The sequence below is a fragment of the Canis aureus genome, chromosome 32 (assembly GCF_053574225.1).
Source record: "Canis aureus isolate CA01 chromosome 32, VMU_Caureus_v.1.0, whole genome shotgun sequence".
NCBI lineage: Eukaryota > Metazoa > Chordata > Mammalia > Carnivora > Canidae > Canis > Canis aureus.
In genome coordinates, this window is record NC_135642.1 from 21,099,945 (window position 1) to 21,117,583 (window position 17,639).

The 17,639-nt window shown below is 36.4% G+C and overlaps 1 protein-coding gene across 2 annotated transcripts in view; it reads left to right on the forward strand.

Annotated features, from left to right (window-relative positions):
- The first annotated feature begins 239 nt into the window (after positions 1-239).
- The window catches only part of USP8 (ubiquitin specific peptidase 8), a 66,240-nt gene continuing 48,840 nt past the window's right edge, over positions 240-17,639 (forward strand). For both annotated transcript variants that reach the window (XM_077881068.1, XM_077881069.1), the window contains exons 1-2: positions 240-398; positions 17,064-17,232. In XM_077881068.1, coding sequence (XP_077737194.1) covers positions 17,129-17,232 — 104 coding nt within the window. In that variant the 5' untranslated portion in view covers positions 240-398; positions 17,064-17,128. The remainder of the gene's footprint in view (positions 399-17,063; positions 17,233-17,639) is intronic.

Genomic DNA, 17,639 nt, shown 5'->3' on the forward strand with positions numbered 1-17,639 from the left:
CTGCTTCCTCCTCGGCAAAGGCCCGGATTCGAGCAACAGCACGCTGGCGGAACAAGGCCGGACAGATGCTGGGGACGCGGGCGGGCGGGCGGGCTCGCTCGCGGAAGCTCAATCTAGCCTGGGCCCGCCCTCGCCGCCCACCCCAAACACCCTCCTGAGCGCTCCCACCTCCCTAGCTCGAGCAGGACTGCGGAAGAGGAAGCAGTCACCGGCGCGCGCGCACAGCCCCTCCCCTCCGTGACGTCGAAGACGCGACGCGTCGCAACGCAGTGCAAACTGGGAAAAAGGGATGAGCTGGGCTGGTTTCCGTCGGACTAGCGAAGGCGAATTCTTCGAGTTGCTGGAAGATGGGCCTTTGGAGGGGAGGCCGGCGTTAGTCAAGCGCTCCCGGCGCCACGGTGAGTGTGGGTCTGGGTCCTGGCCTTTGTTTCTCGGGAAGCCGTCTGCATTGAGACCCCTTTCCTTTCACAAGCTGCTGGTCACCCGGGAGACAGTCCTGTCCGCGGATAGGGGCGGGACAACCCTGAACATGGAATCGGCTTTCAGAGGAAGGGCCCAACCTCGAGTCCTTCCCGCTGCCTGCCTAGGGTTGTCCACGGAGTTTCGTGCAGTTTTTTTCAGGGTTTCCGGTCTTAGAAAGTGGCACTGACCATTCCTCCTTCTTCTACGACACTTAGACCCGACTTTGACCTCCTTCCTCTGGCCTCCGTTTTCTAAATTTCTGCTACCGAGCTACAATCCCAGGCCTTTAATACAACCCCTCAGAGTGTTTCCCAGCCCCTTTTCCGTCCCAGTCAAACTTAGTTTTAGAGAAGTCCGAGTATGAGATTAAAGAACCTATACGCTCATCAATTAAAACCATGACTTCCCCAAATAGAAGCTTTAATTTGCTAAAAATGTGACCTCTCCTAGAGCTGTGGGAAAAGTTAATTTCACCTCCACTCCACCTTGGAAATATCAGCACCCAATCGCAGTGATGTTCACTTATACATAAAGCTGCAGACTACACTTTAGGGTTTAATTCTTTCTCCAGTTCATTCTGTGACCTTGAAGCAAGTCATTTAATCACTAACAAAATATTTAGCTGAAGGAATTTAATATTTGTTAAGCACCCCGAGGGGTTCAGATGAAAGGAATGTTACTGTTTCTGAATCAAGCAGTTTTAGTTTGGTATATCTTCTTGTGCAGCCATTACAGATGTCAAGTGGTAGTAGTTAAGGAACTGTACCAAATCTAGGCTTGCTCTGCCGCTTTGCTATGTAAGCAGATTTTGCATTTCAACAGATTCTGCTTAAGGTTCATTGTTGAATGTCTTTCCTGATGGATTTGGATAATTTGTCATGACTTTACAGTACTGGGCCATTTTATCTGAAAGGTGGTGTAGGTTGTGCTATGCCTTTATCCTATTGCTGTGACTGCCTTGAAATGTGTATTCATTTTCTTGTGACACACTGGGTGCATCTTTAAAATTAGATAGTAAGAACACTCTAATAGTAAAAAAACAAAAAACAAAAAAAAAAACACTTGTTATTAATCACATAAATATGCATTCATTGCACAAAAGTATGTAGGATTGTATCGTATTCTTTGAGAACAACTAACAAAAACATTTTAAAGATGTCTTTCTAGCATTTATCTTTATTTACTTGACCTTTGTTAATTATTATGGCTATTTGTTTATTAATATGAACACTTTGGGAAAGATCATGAATGCCTTTTGTAAAGTAAGACAGTTGGAAAATAAAAACAGCACATCATATTTTTTCCATAGAATGTCTAGCATTATATTTTCATTTTGAATTTTTCTACATGAAGATAGTTATTTTTGTAGAGATTAAAGAAAAAATATGCCCATCAAGTATGAGTTGCTAATAAAGTTGGATATACTTAAGGAAAATTTTTTTTTTAAAGATTCTATTTATTTATTCATGAAAGACACACAGAGAGAGACACAGGCAGAGATACAGGCAGAGGGAGAAGCAGGCTCCATGCAAGGAGCCCGATGTGGGACTCGATCCGGGGTCTCCAGGATCACACCTCGGGCTGCAGGCGGCGCTAAACCTCTGCGCCACCGGGGCTGCCCCAGGAAACATTTTTTTAAAAAAAATTTTGGTTATTGTCCCTATTACCTATTGCTATATAACAAATCACTCTTAAAAAGTAGCTACAAGCTATTATGCTTTGTCTTTTATATTTCTCTGGGCTAACTGGAATCAGTTGGTTGGGCCTCACTTAGAGTTTCATGCATTTGTGGTTAGATAGGTAGCTAGGGTTGGAGTCATCTGAAAGCTTAACTGAGCTGGATTTTCAAGATGGCTCATTTGCATGGATCGCAGTTGATGTTGGCTGGGAGTGTAGCTGGGGATGTTATGTGGAGCACCTGCTCATGGCCTCTTCATGGGGCTTGGACTTCTCATAGGATGAATTTGAGTTTCAAGAGCAAGTATTTGAAGAGACAGAGTGGAAGCTCTCTCTTTTGCTTGGACCCAGAAAATTGGCACGGGATTACTTCCAATATTTTCTATTAGAGCAGTCAGAGGCCTCTGCCCCACCAGATGATAGTTCTTTTTGGAGAGAAGAACATCAAAGAATTTTTGGCCATCTTTAAACTACTGTAATTTTATTGATAAAGTTGTATTTATAATGTTTGGATTTAATAGTAGATGCAGAATAAGGTACACTTCTGATTTCTTTAACCGTAATACTTTGTATCTTCATAGCGCATTATACTTTTTAAAGAGCATTTTTCTCTGTGGGCTTCTTCATTTGATACCTGTGAGAACTCTGCAGAAGCAGACAAATTGTTCCCATTTTGCAGATGAAAGTAAACTGAAGAGTGGCAGTGGTGGTGTCCAGGATTTAAGGAATTTGCCCAAAGTCATGTGATAATAAATGGAGAATGAGACTAAGTCCTGCAATGCTTTCATAATATAAAGCTTAAGAATACAAATAATGATGTGAATCTGCATGTCTTTCTAATATAGTGAAATGAAATTGTTACACATTGTAATACCAATTACAAAACAAATTAAATAGTTCTTTAAAAAGTTATGGGTCTAGGGGCACCTGGGTAGCTTGTTTGGTTAAGTGTCTGCCTTTAGCTCAGGTCTTGATCTGAGGGTCCTGGGATCAAGCCCCAGAGCCAGCTCTCTGCTCAGCAAGGAGTCTGCTTCTACCTCTCTCTCAAATAAATAAATAAAATCTTAAAAAAAAAAAAAAAAAAAAAAAAAAGGTTATCGGCCTAAGAATCTTGAAGGTTTTATTTTAATTTTCCAGTTACAGAATTTTAAAAATGATAATGATTTCTCATAACTTTGATATATTGGAAATTATATGACTTAAAAGGTTGATTTCAGTTAGAACCTAATTGTCATCTTCATACTGTTTCACTACTTCTAGTAATATATTTTTATCCATTTTTTATGTCCATGGATTTCTGTCTAGACTGCTTGTTAGAATTTACCCAAGGAGCTTTCAAAAAAATACCTGTGTGCAAGTCCCATTCTGTGAGATTCTGGTTTAATTATTTAGAAGTGGGTTCTGGGCATCAGTATTTTGTAGTTCTGTAGCTGATACTAATGTATGGCTAGGAATGAGAACCATGTCTTTTTTTTTTTTTTTTCCTTATGTACTGTGTTCTGGCTCCTTACTCATCTATTTTGCATATGCTTAAAAAATTGAGACAAAGAGGGAGAGAATATATGAAATGGATTAAGGTTATAAATGTTAAGTAGACACCTATTATGGAAAAGTTACCCTTCTTTTTTTTTCCTTGGAATAGTCTTAATAAAAGCTATAGATTTTGGCATAGTTTGTTAGTACCTATATGATGGTACTTTGCTTTGTATTAACATTGTGTATTTATCCTACATCTTAAGAGGTAGAAACTTCGTTAGGAAGTATATTCCTTTTTCTTCTTTTCTCTTTTCTTTTCTTTTTTAAAGTAGGCTCCACACCCAGCATGGAACCCCACACACACAGGGCTTGAAATCACAACCCTGAGATCAAGACCTGAGCTGAGGGGAATCCCTGGGTGGCTCAGCGGTTTAGTGCCTGCCTTTGGCCCAGGGCGTGGTCCTGGAGTCCCCAGGATCAAGCCCCACATCAGGCTCCCTGCATGGAGCCTGCTTCTCCCTCTGCCTGTGTCTCTGCCTCTCTCACTCTCTCTCTCTCTCTCTGTCTCTCGTGAATAAATAAATAAAATCTTAAAAAAAAAAAAAAAAGACCTGAGCTGAGATCAAATGATACACTTTACTGACTGAGCCACCTGGGTGCCCCAGAAGGTATATTCTTTATATTCCCTATAGCTCTTGACACTGTATCTTGAATAGATATAGGTACTCTAAATGAAGAAGATAGTTTATAAGGTCAATCTTCAAAACTAGGACTAGTTGTTTTACTTCTCTTTTTTTAAAAAAACATTATAAGAACTTTTTAAAATTCTTTGAAGTTTTCTATGATTTCTGTGATAATTGCACTTTCTTAGTTTTTCTTCAGTCTGTTTCTTTTCTCTTTTGGGAACATTCCCCTTCATCTTCCACCCCACCAAGCCCTTCAAGTGTCTTGTCAATTGTAGAGAAATGATATCATTTCCTTGTTGATCCATTCTCTTGGTTTTAGTTACTAGTATAAATAATGTCTGTGTTTTAAAAACTATTATAGAAGTTTTAAGGCATACATAAAAGTCAAAAAAATCAGATGGTTTTAAATCATATCCTGGATAATATATCATTTAAGAAAAAAATATATCATTTAAGTGTCAGTACTTTGTTACCTCCCAAAACAATAGGGATTATCAAAATTAACATTAATGTCTCAATAGTTGATTTAATATTTGTTTGATCTCTCTTTGGACCTAATCTCTAATTACATATTTACATTTCTATCAGGGCATCTTTAGATGTTGCTTTTTTTGCATACATATTCAAAATTTCCTATAAATCAGTGATTCTTATTCGGGAGTAATTTTACCCACCAGGGGACATTTTCAGCAATGTCTGGAGACATTTTGTTGTCACAGCTTGAGGGAGATGAATACTACTGGCATCTAGTGAGTAGAGACCAGGGATGCTGCTAAATATTAGCTACAATGCACAGGGCAGCCTCCTACAACAAAGTTTTATCTGGTTCAAAATAGGAGTAGTGCTCAGGTTGAGGAATGCTGCTGTAAACTGATCAGTTTTTTAAACTACAGTATTTTTTGTTGTTGTTGATAGCACCACCAATCTTTGTATACTGTGTACACAAGAGAAAATTTTGTTTCAGGTGATCTGTCACAAAAGAATATTTCTGCCTTTTTGTGTTCTCTTTTGCAACGGTCTGCTAATTATTCTTATCCAGAGTATTCCTTGTTGCTATTTCTTTCAAATCCATCTTGCATATCCCCACTTTGACCTGCCTGGAGATACCATTTTTCCCTTCAAGAACTGGCTTATTGCCTGCTGAATAAAATATAAACAATTCTTGATGGCTTCAAAGGTCTTCCATAATAGGACTCCATCTCCCTACCTAATAATATAGTTTGTTGTTAGCCAAGAGTTATTAAGTGTTTACTGTAAGGACTGAGGTAGGTGCTAGGGATCTAGCATGTCAGAGTATTGACATGTAAAGAAAATATGTATGTACTTGTAATCCCTTGATCTAATTGATTATTTCCCTGTACTGATGGTCTCCAACTTAAAATGGTTTGACCTAGGATTTTTCAATTTTATAATGTTGTTAGAATGATAATGTTGTTAAAATGAAGTACAGTAGAAACTGTACTAAAGATTTTGAATTTTGATCTTTTCCCAGGCAGCAATATGTGTTACTATATTCTCTTGTGATGCTGGGCAGTGGCAGTGAGCAACAGTGCCCAGTCAGCTTGTGATGGTGAGAGTAAACAACTGATACAATTCCAATATTGTCTTTCAGTTTCAGTATTTAATAAAGTGCATGAGATGTTTAACACTTTATTATAAAATAGGCTTTGTGATGATTTTGCCCAACTATTGGCTAATGAAGTGCTTTGAGCATGTTTAAGTTAGGCTAGACTAAGCTACGATGTTTATTAGATTGGGTGTATTACATGTATTTTTGACTGAGCAGTATTTTCAACTTCTGATGGACTTATTGAGACATAACCCCCATCATAAATTGAGAAGGATTTGTAATCCCTGTAATATTCCTTATTTTTCTCATTGTCTTCTCATACTACTTCATTTTGTGTCATTGCTCTTACTGATTTCCTTTTCTGGAATGCCCTCCTTTCTCACTTAATCATAGCTAAATCTTATCCTTTGGGATAGTTTCTGTCTGCCTCATCATGTCATCATGAGCACTTCATACTTATGAGGTATGAGGGTCTTAAAATCTAGTTATAATTGTCATTTGGTCAAAATACTATATTTTATGTATAGTAATGACATAGATTACACATACTATACAATTGAGACCAAGAAATGGACTCCCCAAAACTGGGGCAATTAAAGATGGAAGAAGTGGAACTTAAGTTGATCTTTGAAGGAAGAGAGATCAAAAAGAGTGTGCACTGTAGGCTGGAAAAAGCTACATCGAATTTTCTCCTCCTTTTGACTTCGCAGTGACTGGAGTCACATATTAACATACAGTATAGCAATTAATTGTTGGCTTATTATTTAAGAAGTATTAGTTTGATCTTCGTAACTAAACTAAGAGATTTGGGTCAGAAACCCTGTGGTATCTCTTTATCCCCTATAGCAGTGTCACTCAAAGTAGCTAGTCTATGTTATAGGTTCGAAGCTTGAACCAGAGTATAAGTCAGTGGACTGCTTTCTTCTCAGAGAAAGTCTTGCTACTATAAAAAGTTCATCTTAACTGATTTACCTCTGTCATAAATTTCTTATTTTATCACACACTGGTAACAATTCCCCAACTATCACTGGTCTGTGGACCACACTTGAAGTAGCATTGCTCTGCAGAACTTTTATACTTTTTTAGTTGTAACCTATAGTAAAAACTACATTTTACATTTCAACCCAGTGATATATGCATACACATACACAACCAAAAACTAAAGTTTCATGAAACAATATTTAATCTTGCTATATGTGGCATGCTCTGATATTTTCTCTTCCTTTTTTTTTTTTTTTCTGTGACCTTTTCATGGATTTGAAAACACTGCCCTCAGGGCACTTGGGTGGCTCAGTCAGTTAAGCACGCAACTCTTGATTTCAGCTCAGGTCATGATCCTCAGGGTGGTGGGATTGAGCCCCACATTGGCTCTGTGCTCAGTGGAGAGTCAGCTTGGGATGCTCTCTCTTCCTCTCTATCTGCCCCTCCTTCCCTCTCTCTCTCTCCTCTCTCTCAAATAAATAAATCTTAAAACAACAACAACAAAAAACACTGCTCTCACAGTTATTAGCTCAATGCTAGACATGTAGATGCTCAGAAAATACCAGAAGTTTTAGCAGTGACTAATTCTTGAAAGGGTCAAGCCTTCTTAATACTTAAGGATTACTTTAAAACACATCATGAATACTTACTTGTCTGTGGCATTTAAACTAGAATGATTATAGAACAGATTATATGAAATGTAAGGTAGTCAGAAGATATAATGAGTGCTGTTGCTCTCTGAAGGGCACAAGTGGAGTGAGATGATAGATTTCCAACAGAGACAAACTTTGCTTTCCTTTCAGCATTGCCAAGGACCTAGGCAGTGTCTGGTGTGAAGCCCTAGTTAAGATATCAGGACCAGTTTGAATGATAACAGACCTCAGTCTTCACCTTTTTACTTTTTAGTCTTCACTCCATGGAAGACTATCTATCTCTACTCTTTCTCTTTGGAAGAATCAGAAGGATGTCATAAAGAGAATGGGGGAATACTATGCCATCCCCCCCATTGTTAACTTATTGTCAATACTGTCTAGATTTCACTTCTGGAGCATTGCTGTGTCACTAAAGCTTAAGTATTTCATCTTATCAGATTTACACATCTTAAGAAAATTAATTTCTTAGAAGAACTTTAATTTTTCTCACCTATACTTTTTTTGTGTTATTTATTTTAACTTACAATCCTTTTTGAAGCATGACATAGTTTAATAGGTTATATGTTATATTTAGTGCTAGATCTAAACAAGTAGATTCTACAAATTGAGTTCTGTACTTATTGAACATTCTTTTATAAGTATCAGTGGGATTATTGTAACAACAAAAAACTGCTGCTGCTCTTTTCCTTGTTTTTACTGTTGTAGCCAAAATAAATTGTGAATTCATTCAGTCATACTGGCCTTAATTTATTTTATGTCAGTCTCTTGAGATCTCTTAAAAGGCTATATGCAGGGGATCCCTGGGTGGCGCAGCGGTTTGGCGCCTGCCTTTGGCCCAGGGCGCGATCCTAGAGACCCGGGATCAAATCCCACGTCGGGCTCCCGGTGCATGGAGCCTGTTTCTCTCTCTGCCTGTGTCTCTGCCTCTCTCTCTCTCTCTCTCTCTCTCTGTGACTATCATAAATAAATAAAAATTTTTAAAAAAACCTTAAAAAAAAAGGCTATATGCAGCAGAATGACTTCTCAAGAATTTAACACATTAAATTTCACATAGATTTAAATTGCATGTATATCCTTCTTTGCTTTCTCATTTGATTAGGGAAAAATACTCTTTACACTGTACTTTGACTTCTGCAGAAATCTGTGATTGTAGAAGCTGAAATGGCAATTAAGGCAATGCTGTAAGTATTTTTAACACTAAGCATCTTATTTGACAGTAACTTCTATAATTTTGTGAATGAAAATGAAAACAACTGTGGTACTTTGATGACATTATCAGAGAAAATTTTATTTATTTCAGCTAGTCTCAGAATTACATAAGGACAGAGGTGCCTGGCTCGCTCAAGTCAGTAGAACATGCTGCTCTGGATATCGGGTTGTCAGATTGAGCCTCACACTGGATATAGAGATTACTTAAGAATAAAATCTTAGGGGCATCCGGGTGGCTCAGTCAGTTGAATATCCAACTCTTGATTTTGGCTTAGGTCACAATCTCAGCTGTGAGATCAAGCCCTGGTTGGGGTCCATGCTCAGCGTGGAGTCTGCTTGTCCCCCCCCCCCCGCCCCCCGCGTCCCCCACTCCCCTGCTCGTGTGTGCGCTCGCTTGCTCGCTCTCTCTCAAATAAATAAATAAATATATTTTTAAAAAATAAATAAAAATAAAATCTTAAAAAATCCACTAATGTTAGAAAAATTAACTTTTAAAAAGGATAGTCTTTCAGAAACCGTCAATATAAACTTTGTCATGATAATCATCCCTGTACTTTCCCTCCATGTGTCTAATCGTTAGCTAAGTCCTCTACCTTTCAGCGTCTCTTGTGTCTGCCTCCTCCATTCCATCTCTTCTGTCCTAGTTCTGACCTTCATCATCTTTCCTTAGGATCATTATCATAGATTGCTGGTGTCTTCTTTATCTCTTAAAGTCTAACTCTGTAGTGTTGTCAGTTTGGATCATATAACCCTCTTCAGAACCTTATGGCTCTCTATTACCTTTAGAAAACAAAGTAACTGCTTTATTGTGACATTCAAGGCCTTCTACTTTTTGTTCCCAGGCTATTTTTTCAATCTTTTCTGTCTAGTAGATCCTTGTTTTTTGTCTGTATTGCCTAGTTCCCAAAGATGTTCTTTACTTTCTTTTTTTCCCCCTCATACAGTACCTCTTCTCTATCAAAAGCCTTCTATCAAGATTAACATAAATGCTGTCTTTTCCAAGAACCCTCTGGTCATATTTAATCTTCCTTAATTTTTCTTATTGTACATTATTTGTAACTCTTTATAGTTGGCTACCTTACTGTGTTTTATTACCACTGCTTACAACTTTTTCTTTCACAGTAGTTTTTTTTAACTTTTTGGGTAAGGGGATCACATCTAATCTTTGAGTTCCTGGAAACACAATGTCTTTTATACAGCAGGGTATATGTGAATGTTTGAATTTAACCTTGAGATAGCTAATAGTTTACTATTTTAAGTTACCTAGGTAGCATATGTAGTTTTTAAATGACCTGTTTTCCAAAGATCCAAGCTTTAAAGGTAATCATGAGATATAGATTCACCTGAACATATATATTCTAGACCTTCATTTTAGGAGGTTAAAATCAATAGCTTTCTTTTCCCAGCTGATAAATTTTTCTTTTCCCAGCCGATAAAAATGACATAAATTGTCATGAATCAACAAAATAGACTCTGAATTTTGAACATATATCCTTTGGTTAGACCAATAGCACTTGTGACCCAAATGAAGGGTAGAATTGGAAAAACAGATACTATCTGACTGGTACCTGGCTAATCTACCTAATTCTGGCTTTAGTCCCTTTCTTAGTACACTTGGTAGTATCCCCATCAAAAAGTGGTTGGGCTTTTGGGGAATTACATTTCAAGAGGTAGCCTGAACCAGGAGCAAATGTTGGCTTTCGATCAATGAAGTAAGCTTCAGATCTTGCTGAACTAGTTGAGGGCAGAAGAGTCAAAAGTAGCTCTTGTAACTGTTAATCTTACTGTCTTCTGGCCCTCATTAATAGTCCCAACTCCAGTGTCCCCTGCCTCTACCACATATCTCCTTAAACACCTTCCCAAAGAGTTAGTTTCTTGACCTTACTGTGCTTTACCTTAGTATGTATTTCTCCTCAACTGTTGCTTCTTCTATTCCAGTAGAAATCATGTTCCTGGAGCAACATCCCAATGTATCTCAACATTCTCTTTTTTATTGCCAGGTTGTTGTTTTTTTTAAGTTGTTTGCAGTATGTTTACAATTCTTTATTCCTTAGTGCTCTGCTCTTGGTTCCATTTATATCACTGTACGGAAGCTGTCTGTATTCAAGAAGTTTTATGTATGAGGCTCTTCCAATATTCCACATATATTTTAAATTTTTTTTAATTTTTATTTTTCTTAAAGATTTTATTTATTTATCAGAGAAAGAGAAAGCACAGGCAGGGGGAGGAGTAGAGGGAGAAGTAGGCACCCCACTGAGCTGGGAGTCTGATTCAGGGCCCCATCCCAGGATCCTGGGACCATGACCCAAGCTGAAGCCAGTATAGTTAATAGTTTTCTTTAAAATTTTTATGAAGGGACGCCTGGGTAGCTCAGCGGTTGAGCATCTGCTTTTAGCTTAGGGCGTGATCCCAGGATCCAGTCGAGTCCCACATCAGGCTCCCTGTATGGAGCCTACTTCTCCCTCTTCTCCCTCTGACTATGTCTCTGCCTCTCTGTGTGTGTGTCTCTCATGAATACATAAAAATCTTTAAAAAAATAAAATTTTTATGAAATACGTTAAGTATGTTACTTATATTCTTTTATATGTTAGAAAGCAGTATAATAAAATGATTACCATGTGATCACCTTTGAAAATGCCACCCAACTTGAGGATTAAAACCTTACTGATATCCCTAAAGCTCCTTGCATGTGCCTCCTGATTACATCTTCTGGCTCCCCAGAAATAGAATTTTATGTTTATCATTTTCTATCTGTCTTTATAGGTTTACCTCATTTGTATCCTTAGGGAACTGTTCATTTTAGTTTGTTTTTAAACTTTATACAACTGGTGTTATATGTATTCCTGCTTTTTCACTCAGAGTTGGGGGGAATAGGCAGGGAGTGAGAATGTGGTAGGTATGGAATGAGAGGTGGTCTGTGGTTAAACTGTTTATCCTGAGAGTCAAAGACCATGTCTTATAAACCCATTATATCTTTAACACATAGTGTAGTGTTTTTTGCAAGTTAAGATACTCAGATGATGCTCTTGTTTCTATAATTGTGAGGAAGTCCAATGGATTCCTGTTATACTCTTTACTTAGTGGGTGCTTTTAGCTGGTTTGGAGATGAATTGTTGATGAATTAGTTATCTAACTAGAAGGACATATTTAACATTTGTTGATCCTTTTGGGAGTGATGGTGTGATCCAGAAGTTTTTTTCCTTTGCTATCACTATTAGCTTTAGACACAGAACACAGAGTGGAGGGAAAAGTGTAGAAGGTATTTATATATGAGATCACTGTCTCTAAACGCATAGATATGCAACTGCTAAATAAAGTGGTTAAACGTAGTTTGTAGATACATAGAGCAACTATAGATGGAAAAAATTGAATGTTAACTAAATGTAACATTTAGAGAAAAATAGCTAGGTTTGGTGACTAAGACAGTGAGTTAATTTCATGGAGTTAGAAGGGATGAGTTTCAAGAAATCACAAAGTATTCGTATTTAATACAAAACGTGACTTGAATCAAAGCAAATCAGAGCACCTTTCAATTTTCACAAAAGTGAACAGATGCCTTTTCTCCATAAGTTGTACCTTGCTCAGCTTTTCAGGATTAGATATTTATTGATGACCATTCATCTAATAAAAGTGTACTAGTAAAATCAAGAGCATTAAGATAGTGAAGTGATAGGGGAAAAAAGTGATAATTTCTTAAACACATTAACGTAACTACAGGCATACCTTGGAGGCATTATGAGTTCAGTTCCAGACCACTGCACTAAAATGTATCACAAGAAAAAGAATCAAATGAATTGTTTTGTTTCCTGGTGCATATAAAAGTTATGCTTATTATGCTGTACTATAAGACCTAACCAAAATGGATCTCAGTAATATGCCTGATAGAGAATTTAAAGTAATGGTCACAGAGATACTCACTGGATTTGGACATCAGTGAGACCCTTAACAAAGAAAGAAAAGAACCAATCAGATACCAATAACACAATAAATGAATTAAAAATACGCTTGACGGAATAAGTAGCAGGATAGATTAAACAGAGGATGAATTAATGACCTGGAAGCAGAGTAATGGAAAATAAGCTGAGCAAAATAGAGGAAAGAAAATTTTGTAAATTGAGAATAGTCTTAGGAACTCCTTGACTCCATCAAGTGTAATAACATTCATGTTATAGGGATCCGAGAAGAAGAAGAGACAGGGGACAGAAAAATTTATTTGAAGAAATATTGGCTGGAAACTTCCCTAACTTAGGGAAGAAGACAGATATTCACATTTAGGAGGCACAGAGATTCTCCCCCAAAAATTCAATGCAAGGAGATCCACACCAAGACACATGGTAATTAAAATGACAAAACGTAGTAATAAAAGAAAATTTTAAATCATCAAAGAAGAGAATAAAGGAAAACCCCATAAAGCTATCAGCATATTTTGCGGCAGAAACTTTGCAGCTCAGGAGAGAGTGGTAGGATACAGTCAAAGTGCTGAAAAGAAAAATCTGTAGCCAAGAATACTCTATCCATCAAGACTACCATTCAGACAAGAAGGAACAATAAAGACTTTCTCAGATGATCAAAACTGAAAGGAGTTCATGACTACTAAACTAGCCCTACAAGAAATAAAGGGAACTCATTGAGTGGAAAACAAAAGACCGTGAAAGTATGAAAAGTAAACACAAAAGCAGTAAAAATAAATATTTCTGTAAAAATCAGTTAAGGGATTCATAAAATATAAAAATATGTAAAATGTAACACCATATACCTAAAATATGGGATAGAAGAGGAGTAAAGAATAGGTTCAAACTTAAGCGATCATCAACTTGATATGGACTGCTATGCAGAAGATGGCATATATAAACCTAATGGTAACCAAAAATCAAAAACCAGTAATAGATATGCAAAGAACAAAGAAAAAGGAACTCAAGTATATCACTAAAGAAAGCCAACAAACCATGAAAGAGAGCAAGAAAAGAAAGGATAAGAGAAAAATCTATAAAAATTAACCATAAAATAAGTAACAAAATGGCAGTAAATACATATCTATAATTACATTGAATGTAAATGAAGCAAACACTCCAATAAAGACATAGGTGGCAGATTAGATTAAAAAACAAGACCTGGGATGCCTGGGTGGCTCAGTGGTTGAGCGTCTGCCTTTGGCTCGGGGCGTGATCCTCAGTCCGGGGATCGAGTCCCGCATCAGGCTCCCTGAAAGGAGCCCGCTTCTCCCTCTGCCTGTGTCTCTGCCTCTCTCTGTTTCTCATGAATAAAAAACAAAACAAAACAAAACAAAACAAGACCTTTCTATATGCTGCCTATAGGAGACTCATTTCAGACTGAAAGAGGTTAAAGTGAGGGATGGAGAAACATTTACCATGCAAATGGAATGCCAAAAGAAAGCCAGGGCAGCAATTCTTTATGTTGGACAAAAAGCAGATTTTAAGACAAGTCTATAACAGAGACAAAGACATTAAATAATCACAAAGGGGACTATCTGACAAGAAGATAAAACAATTGTAAATATGCACCCAACAAGGAGCTCCCAAATACATAAAACAGTTAATAGCAAGCATAAAGGAAATAATCAATACTAATACAATAACAGTAGGGGACTTTAATACCCCATTTACATAGGCGGACAGATCATCCAAGCAAAATCAACAAGAAAACCGCTTTATTTTACTTTTTTTTTTAACTGTTTAAGTAATTTCTACACCCAGCTTGGGTATAGAAAACTCATGACCCCGAGATCAAGAATCACATCCTCTTCCAACTGAGCCAGCCAGGCACCCTGGAAACAGTAGCTTTAAATGACCACTGGACCAGATCGATTTACCAGATGTATTCAGAACATTCCATCCTAGAACATCAGGCTACACATTCTCCACAATAGATCACATATTAGGCCACAAAGCAAGTCTCAACAAATTCAAGATCAAAATCATACCATGCATATTTTCTGACAACACTGTGAAATTAGAAACCAATCACAAAAATCTGGAAAGAGCACAAATATATGGAGGTTAAATAATATGCTACTGAATAATCAGTGAATCATCCAAGAAATCAAAGAAGAAATCAGAAATTACATGGAGACAAATGAAAATGAAAACACAATGGTCTAAAATCTTTGAGATGCAGCAAAAGCAGTTCAAAGGGGAAGTGTTTCGCAATACAGGGCTACTAAAAAAAAAAAGAGAGGACCCAAATACACAAAAATTACAAATGAAAGAGGAGAAATAACAACCATCACCACAGAAATACCAACAGTTGTAGAGAATATTATAAAAAATTATATGCCAACAAATTAGACAACTTAGATAAATTCCTAGAAGTATATAACTTATCAAAACTAAAGCAAGAAGACCAATTACCAACAAGGAAATTGAGTCAGTGATCAAAAACTCCCAACAAACAGAAGTCCAGGACCAGACGACTTCGTAGGTGAATTCTGTCAAACATTTAAGGAAAAATTAATACCATTCTTCTCAAACTATTCCAAAAAATAGAAGAGAAAGAAAAACTTCAAAATTTATTCTGTGAAACCAGTATCACCCTGATACCAAAAACAGATAAAGACATAAAAAAAAAAGAGAACTACAGGCCAGTATCTCTGATGAACATAGATGCAAAAATCCTAAACAAAATACTGGCAAACCAAATCCAACAACACATTAAAAAAAAAATCATACACCACAATCAGATGGATTTATTCCCAGGATGCAAGGGTGGTTCATTATTCCAATCCATCAACATGATACATTACATCAGTAAGAAAAAATAGAAAACATTTGATCATTTCAATAGACATAGAAAAAGCATTTGAAAAAGTACAACATCCATTCTTAATGCTCTCAACGGAGTAGGTTTAGAGGAAACATACTTCAACATAATAAAGGCCATCTATGGAACACCCACAGGACAAAGATGTCCACTCTCACCACTTTTATTCAACATAATATTGGAAGTCTAGCCACAGAAGTTAGACAACAAAATAAATTATTTAAGACATTCTAATTGGTAAGGAAGAAGTAAAACTTTCTCTATTTGCAGATAACATGATACTATATATAGAATACACTAAAGATTTTACTCGTATGTGGAATTTAAGACATGAAGGGGAAAAAAGAGACAAACCAAGAAACACACTTTTAGCTATAGAAAATAAGCTGATGGTTACTATGGGGAGGTGGTGGAATGGGTGAAATATGTAATATGGAGTAAAGAGTACATTTATCAGAAAGAGCACTAATGTATAGAATTGTTAATCGTTATATTGTACACCTGAAACTAATATAACACTATGTTAGCTAAACTGGAATCAAAGTTGAAAAATTAAATGAAAGTACCTTATTTCTAAAAAATATTGACCATGACCTGAGCTTTTAGCAAGTCATTCATAATCATTAATCAGAGATCACTATAACAAATATAGTAAACAAGTTTAAAATATTGTGAGCTTTATCAAAATGTAACACAGAGACAAGAAGTAAGCAAATGTTGGAAAATGACACCGAGAGACTTTGTGCACTGTTGCTACAAGTCTTCAGTTTATTAAAAATGCAGTATCTTGCAAAGAACCGTAAAATGGAACACAATAAAATGAGGTATGCCTATATTTATTTGAATTGTAATTAGTTCTTCAAAGCAGGAGACAATGGTATAAATTTAATTGAGTTCCTCTAAAGTTTTCATTTGTGACACTTAATGATTTTGCCAGGACTCCTCATTGATGTCTGCTCCTGATCTGCCCTATGTGCATTCCTGCACATGTACACAGCTTAATTGATACATACTCAGCTTTTCTTCCTCTTCTTTATTTTGTTTACTACTTTCTCCATCTTCTTAGAACTTAGCAGAGCATAAGAGGAACAAAGGATGTAATGAAGCATCAAAGAACTTTTTAGAGTAAACCAAACTACTTGGGTATATTCTGTTCATATATCTCTGGCTCCATGTAAAGTGGCCCTGCCTACTCCCCATCCTCCACCAACTTGTTTCTTTTTATTAACTGGTATTATCAATGAGAAAGGGAAATATTTCTTAATGAAACTTCTGTTTGTGATCTATATATTAATGCAGATTTACCAGTAGAAAATGTAAAAGCTCTTACTCTGTTAATTCCTTTAACAAGAAAGATTCTTAATACTTAAGGCGAAGTGATAAAATAATTCATTTAGTTAAATGAATATTTGAAAAAAATAATTGATACCCTGAATATCTTGAATTTCCAAAATGAATACGTAAGATAACTTAAAATTAACTCTTTTAACAAAGGATATGGTGTAGAACTTTTATGTTTTTTACTGTTCACTTATTTTGTTGTTAATTGAAATTATGTTCATTTTGTTTCAGAAAAGAACTACTTTTAATAAGGTACACCATCCATTGTCAAAGTGGAAAAGTAAAGATTATTCATCATGCCTGCTGTGGCTTCAGTTCCTAAAGAACTCTACCTCAGTTCTTCACTAAAAGACCTCAATAAGAAGACAGAAGTTAAACCAGAGAAAATAAGCACAAAGAAGTATGTATTCTTTGCTAGTTTCACTGAATCATAAGTTTTTAGTTCATTCCCATATTAAATGAGTTAGATAAGTAGTCAGTTTGAAGTTTATTTGAAAAATGGCATCATCACAAGTATAAAGTAAGACCTCCTTAGAGAAATTCTTTTTTTTTTCCTTAGAGAAATTCTTAACCATATATATATGTTCTGCTAATATACATATTTTCTGTTCTCCAGACAGTATATCCGATTATAAGTTTAAGAGGTAAAGGCAGGGGTTCTACAGAAATTATTTAGCCACAGTTAATGTCTTTTTATAAAATTGTATAGATACACTTATTTAAAGATCCTTTTTATTCTTGTATATTTCACATGTAAGATATGACCCTAGCATAGTCTTTCTTTGATTGAAAGAGGAGAAACATTTT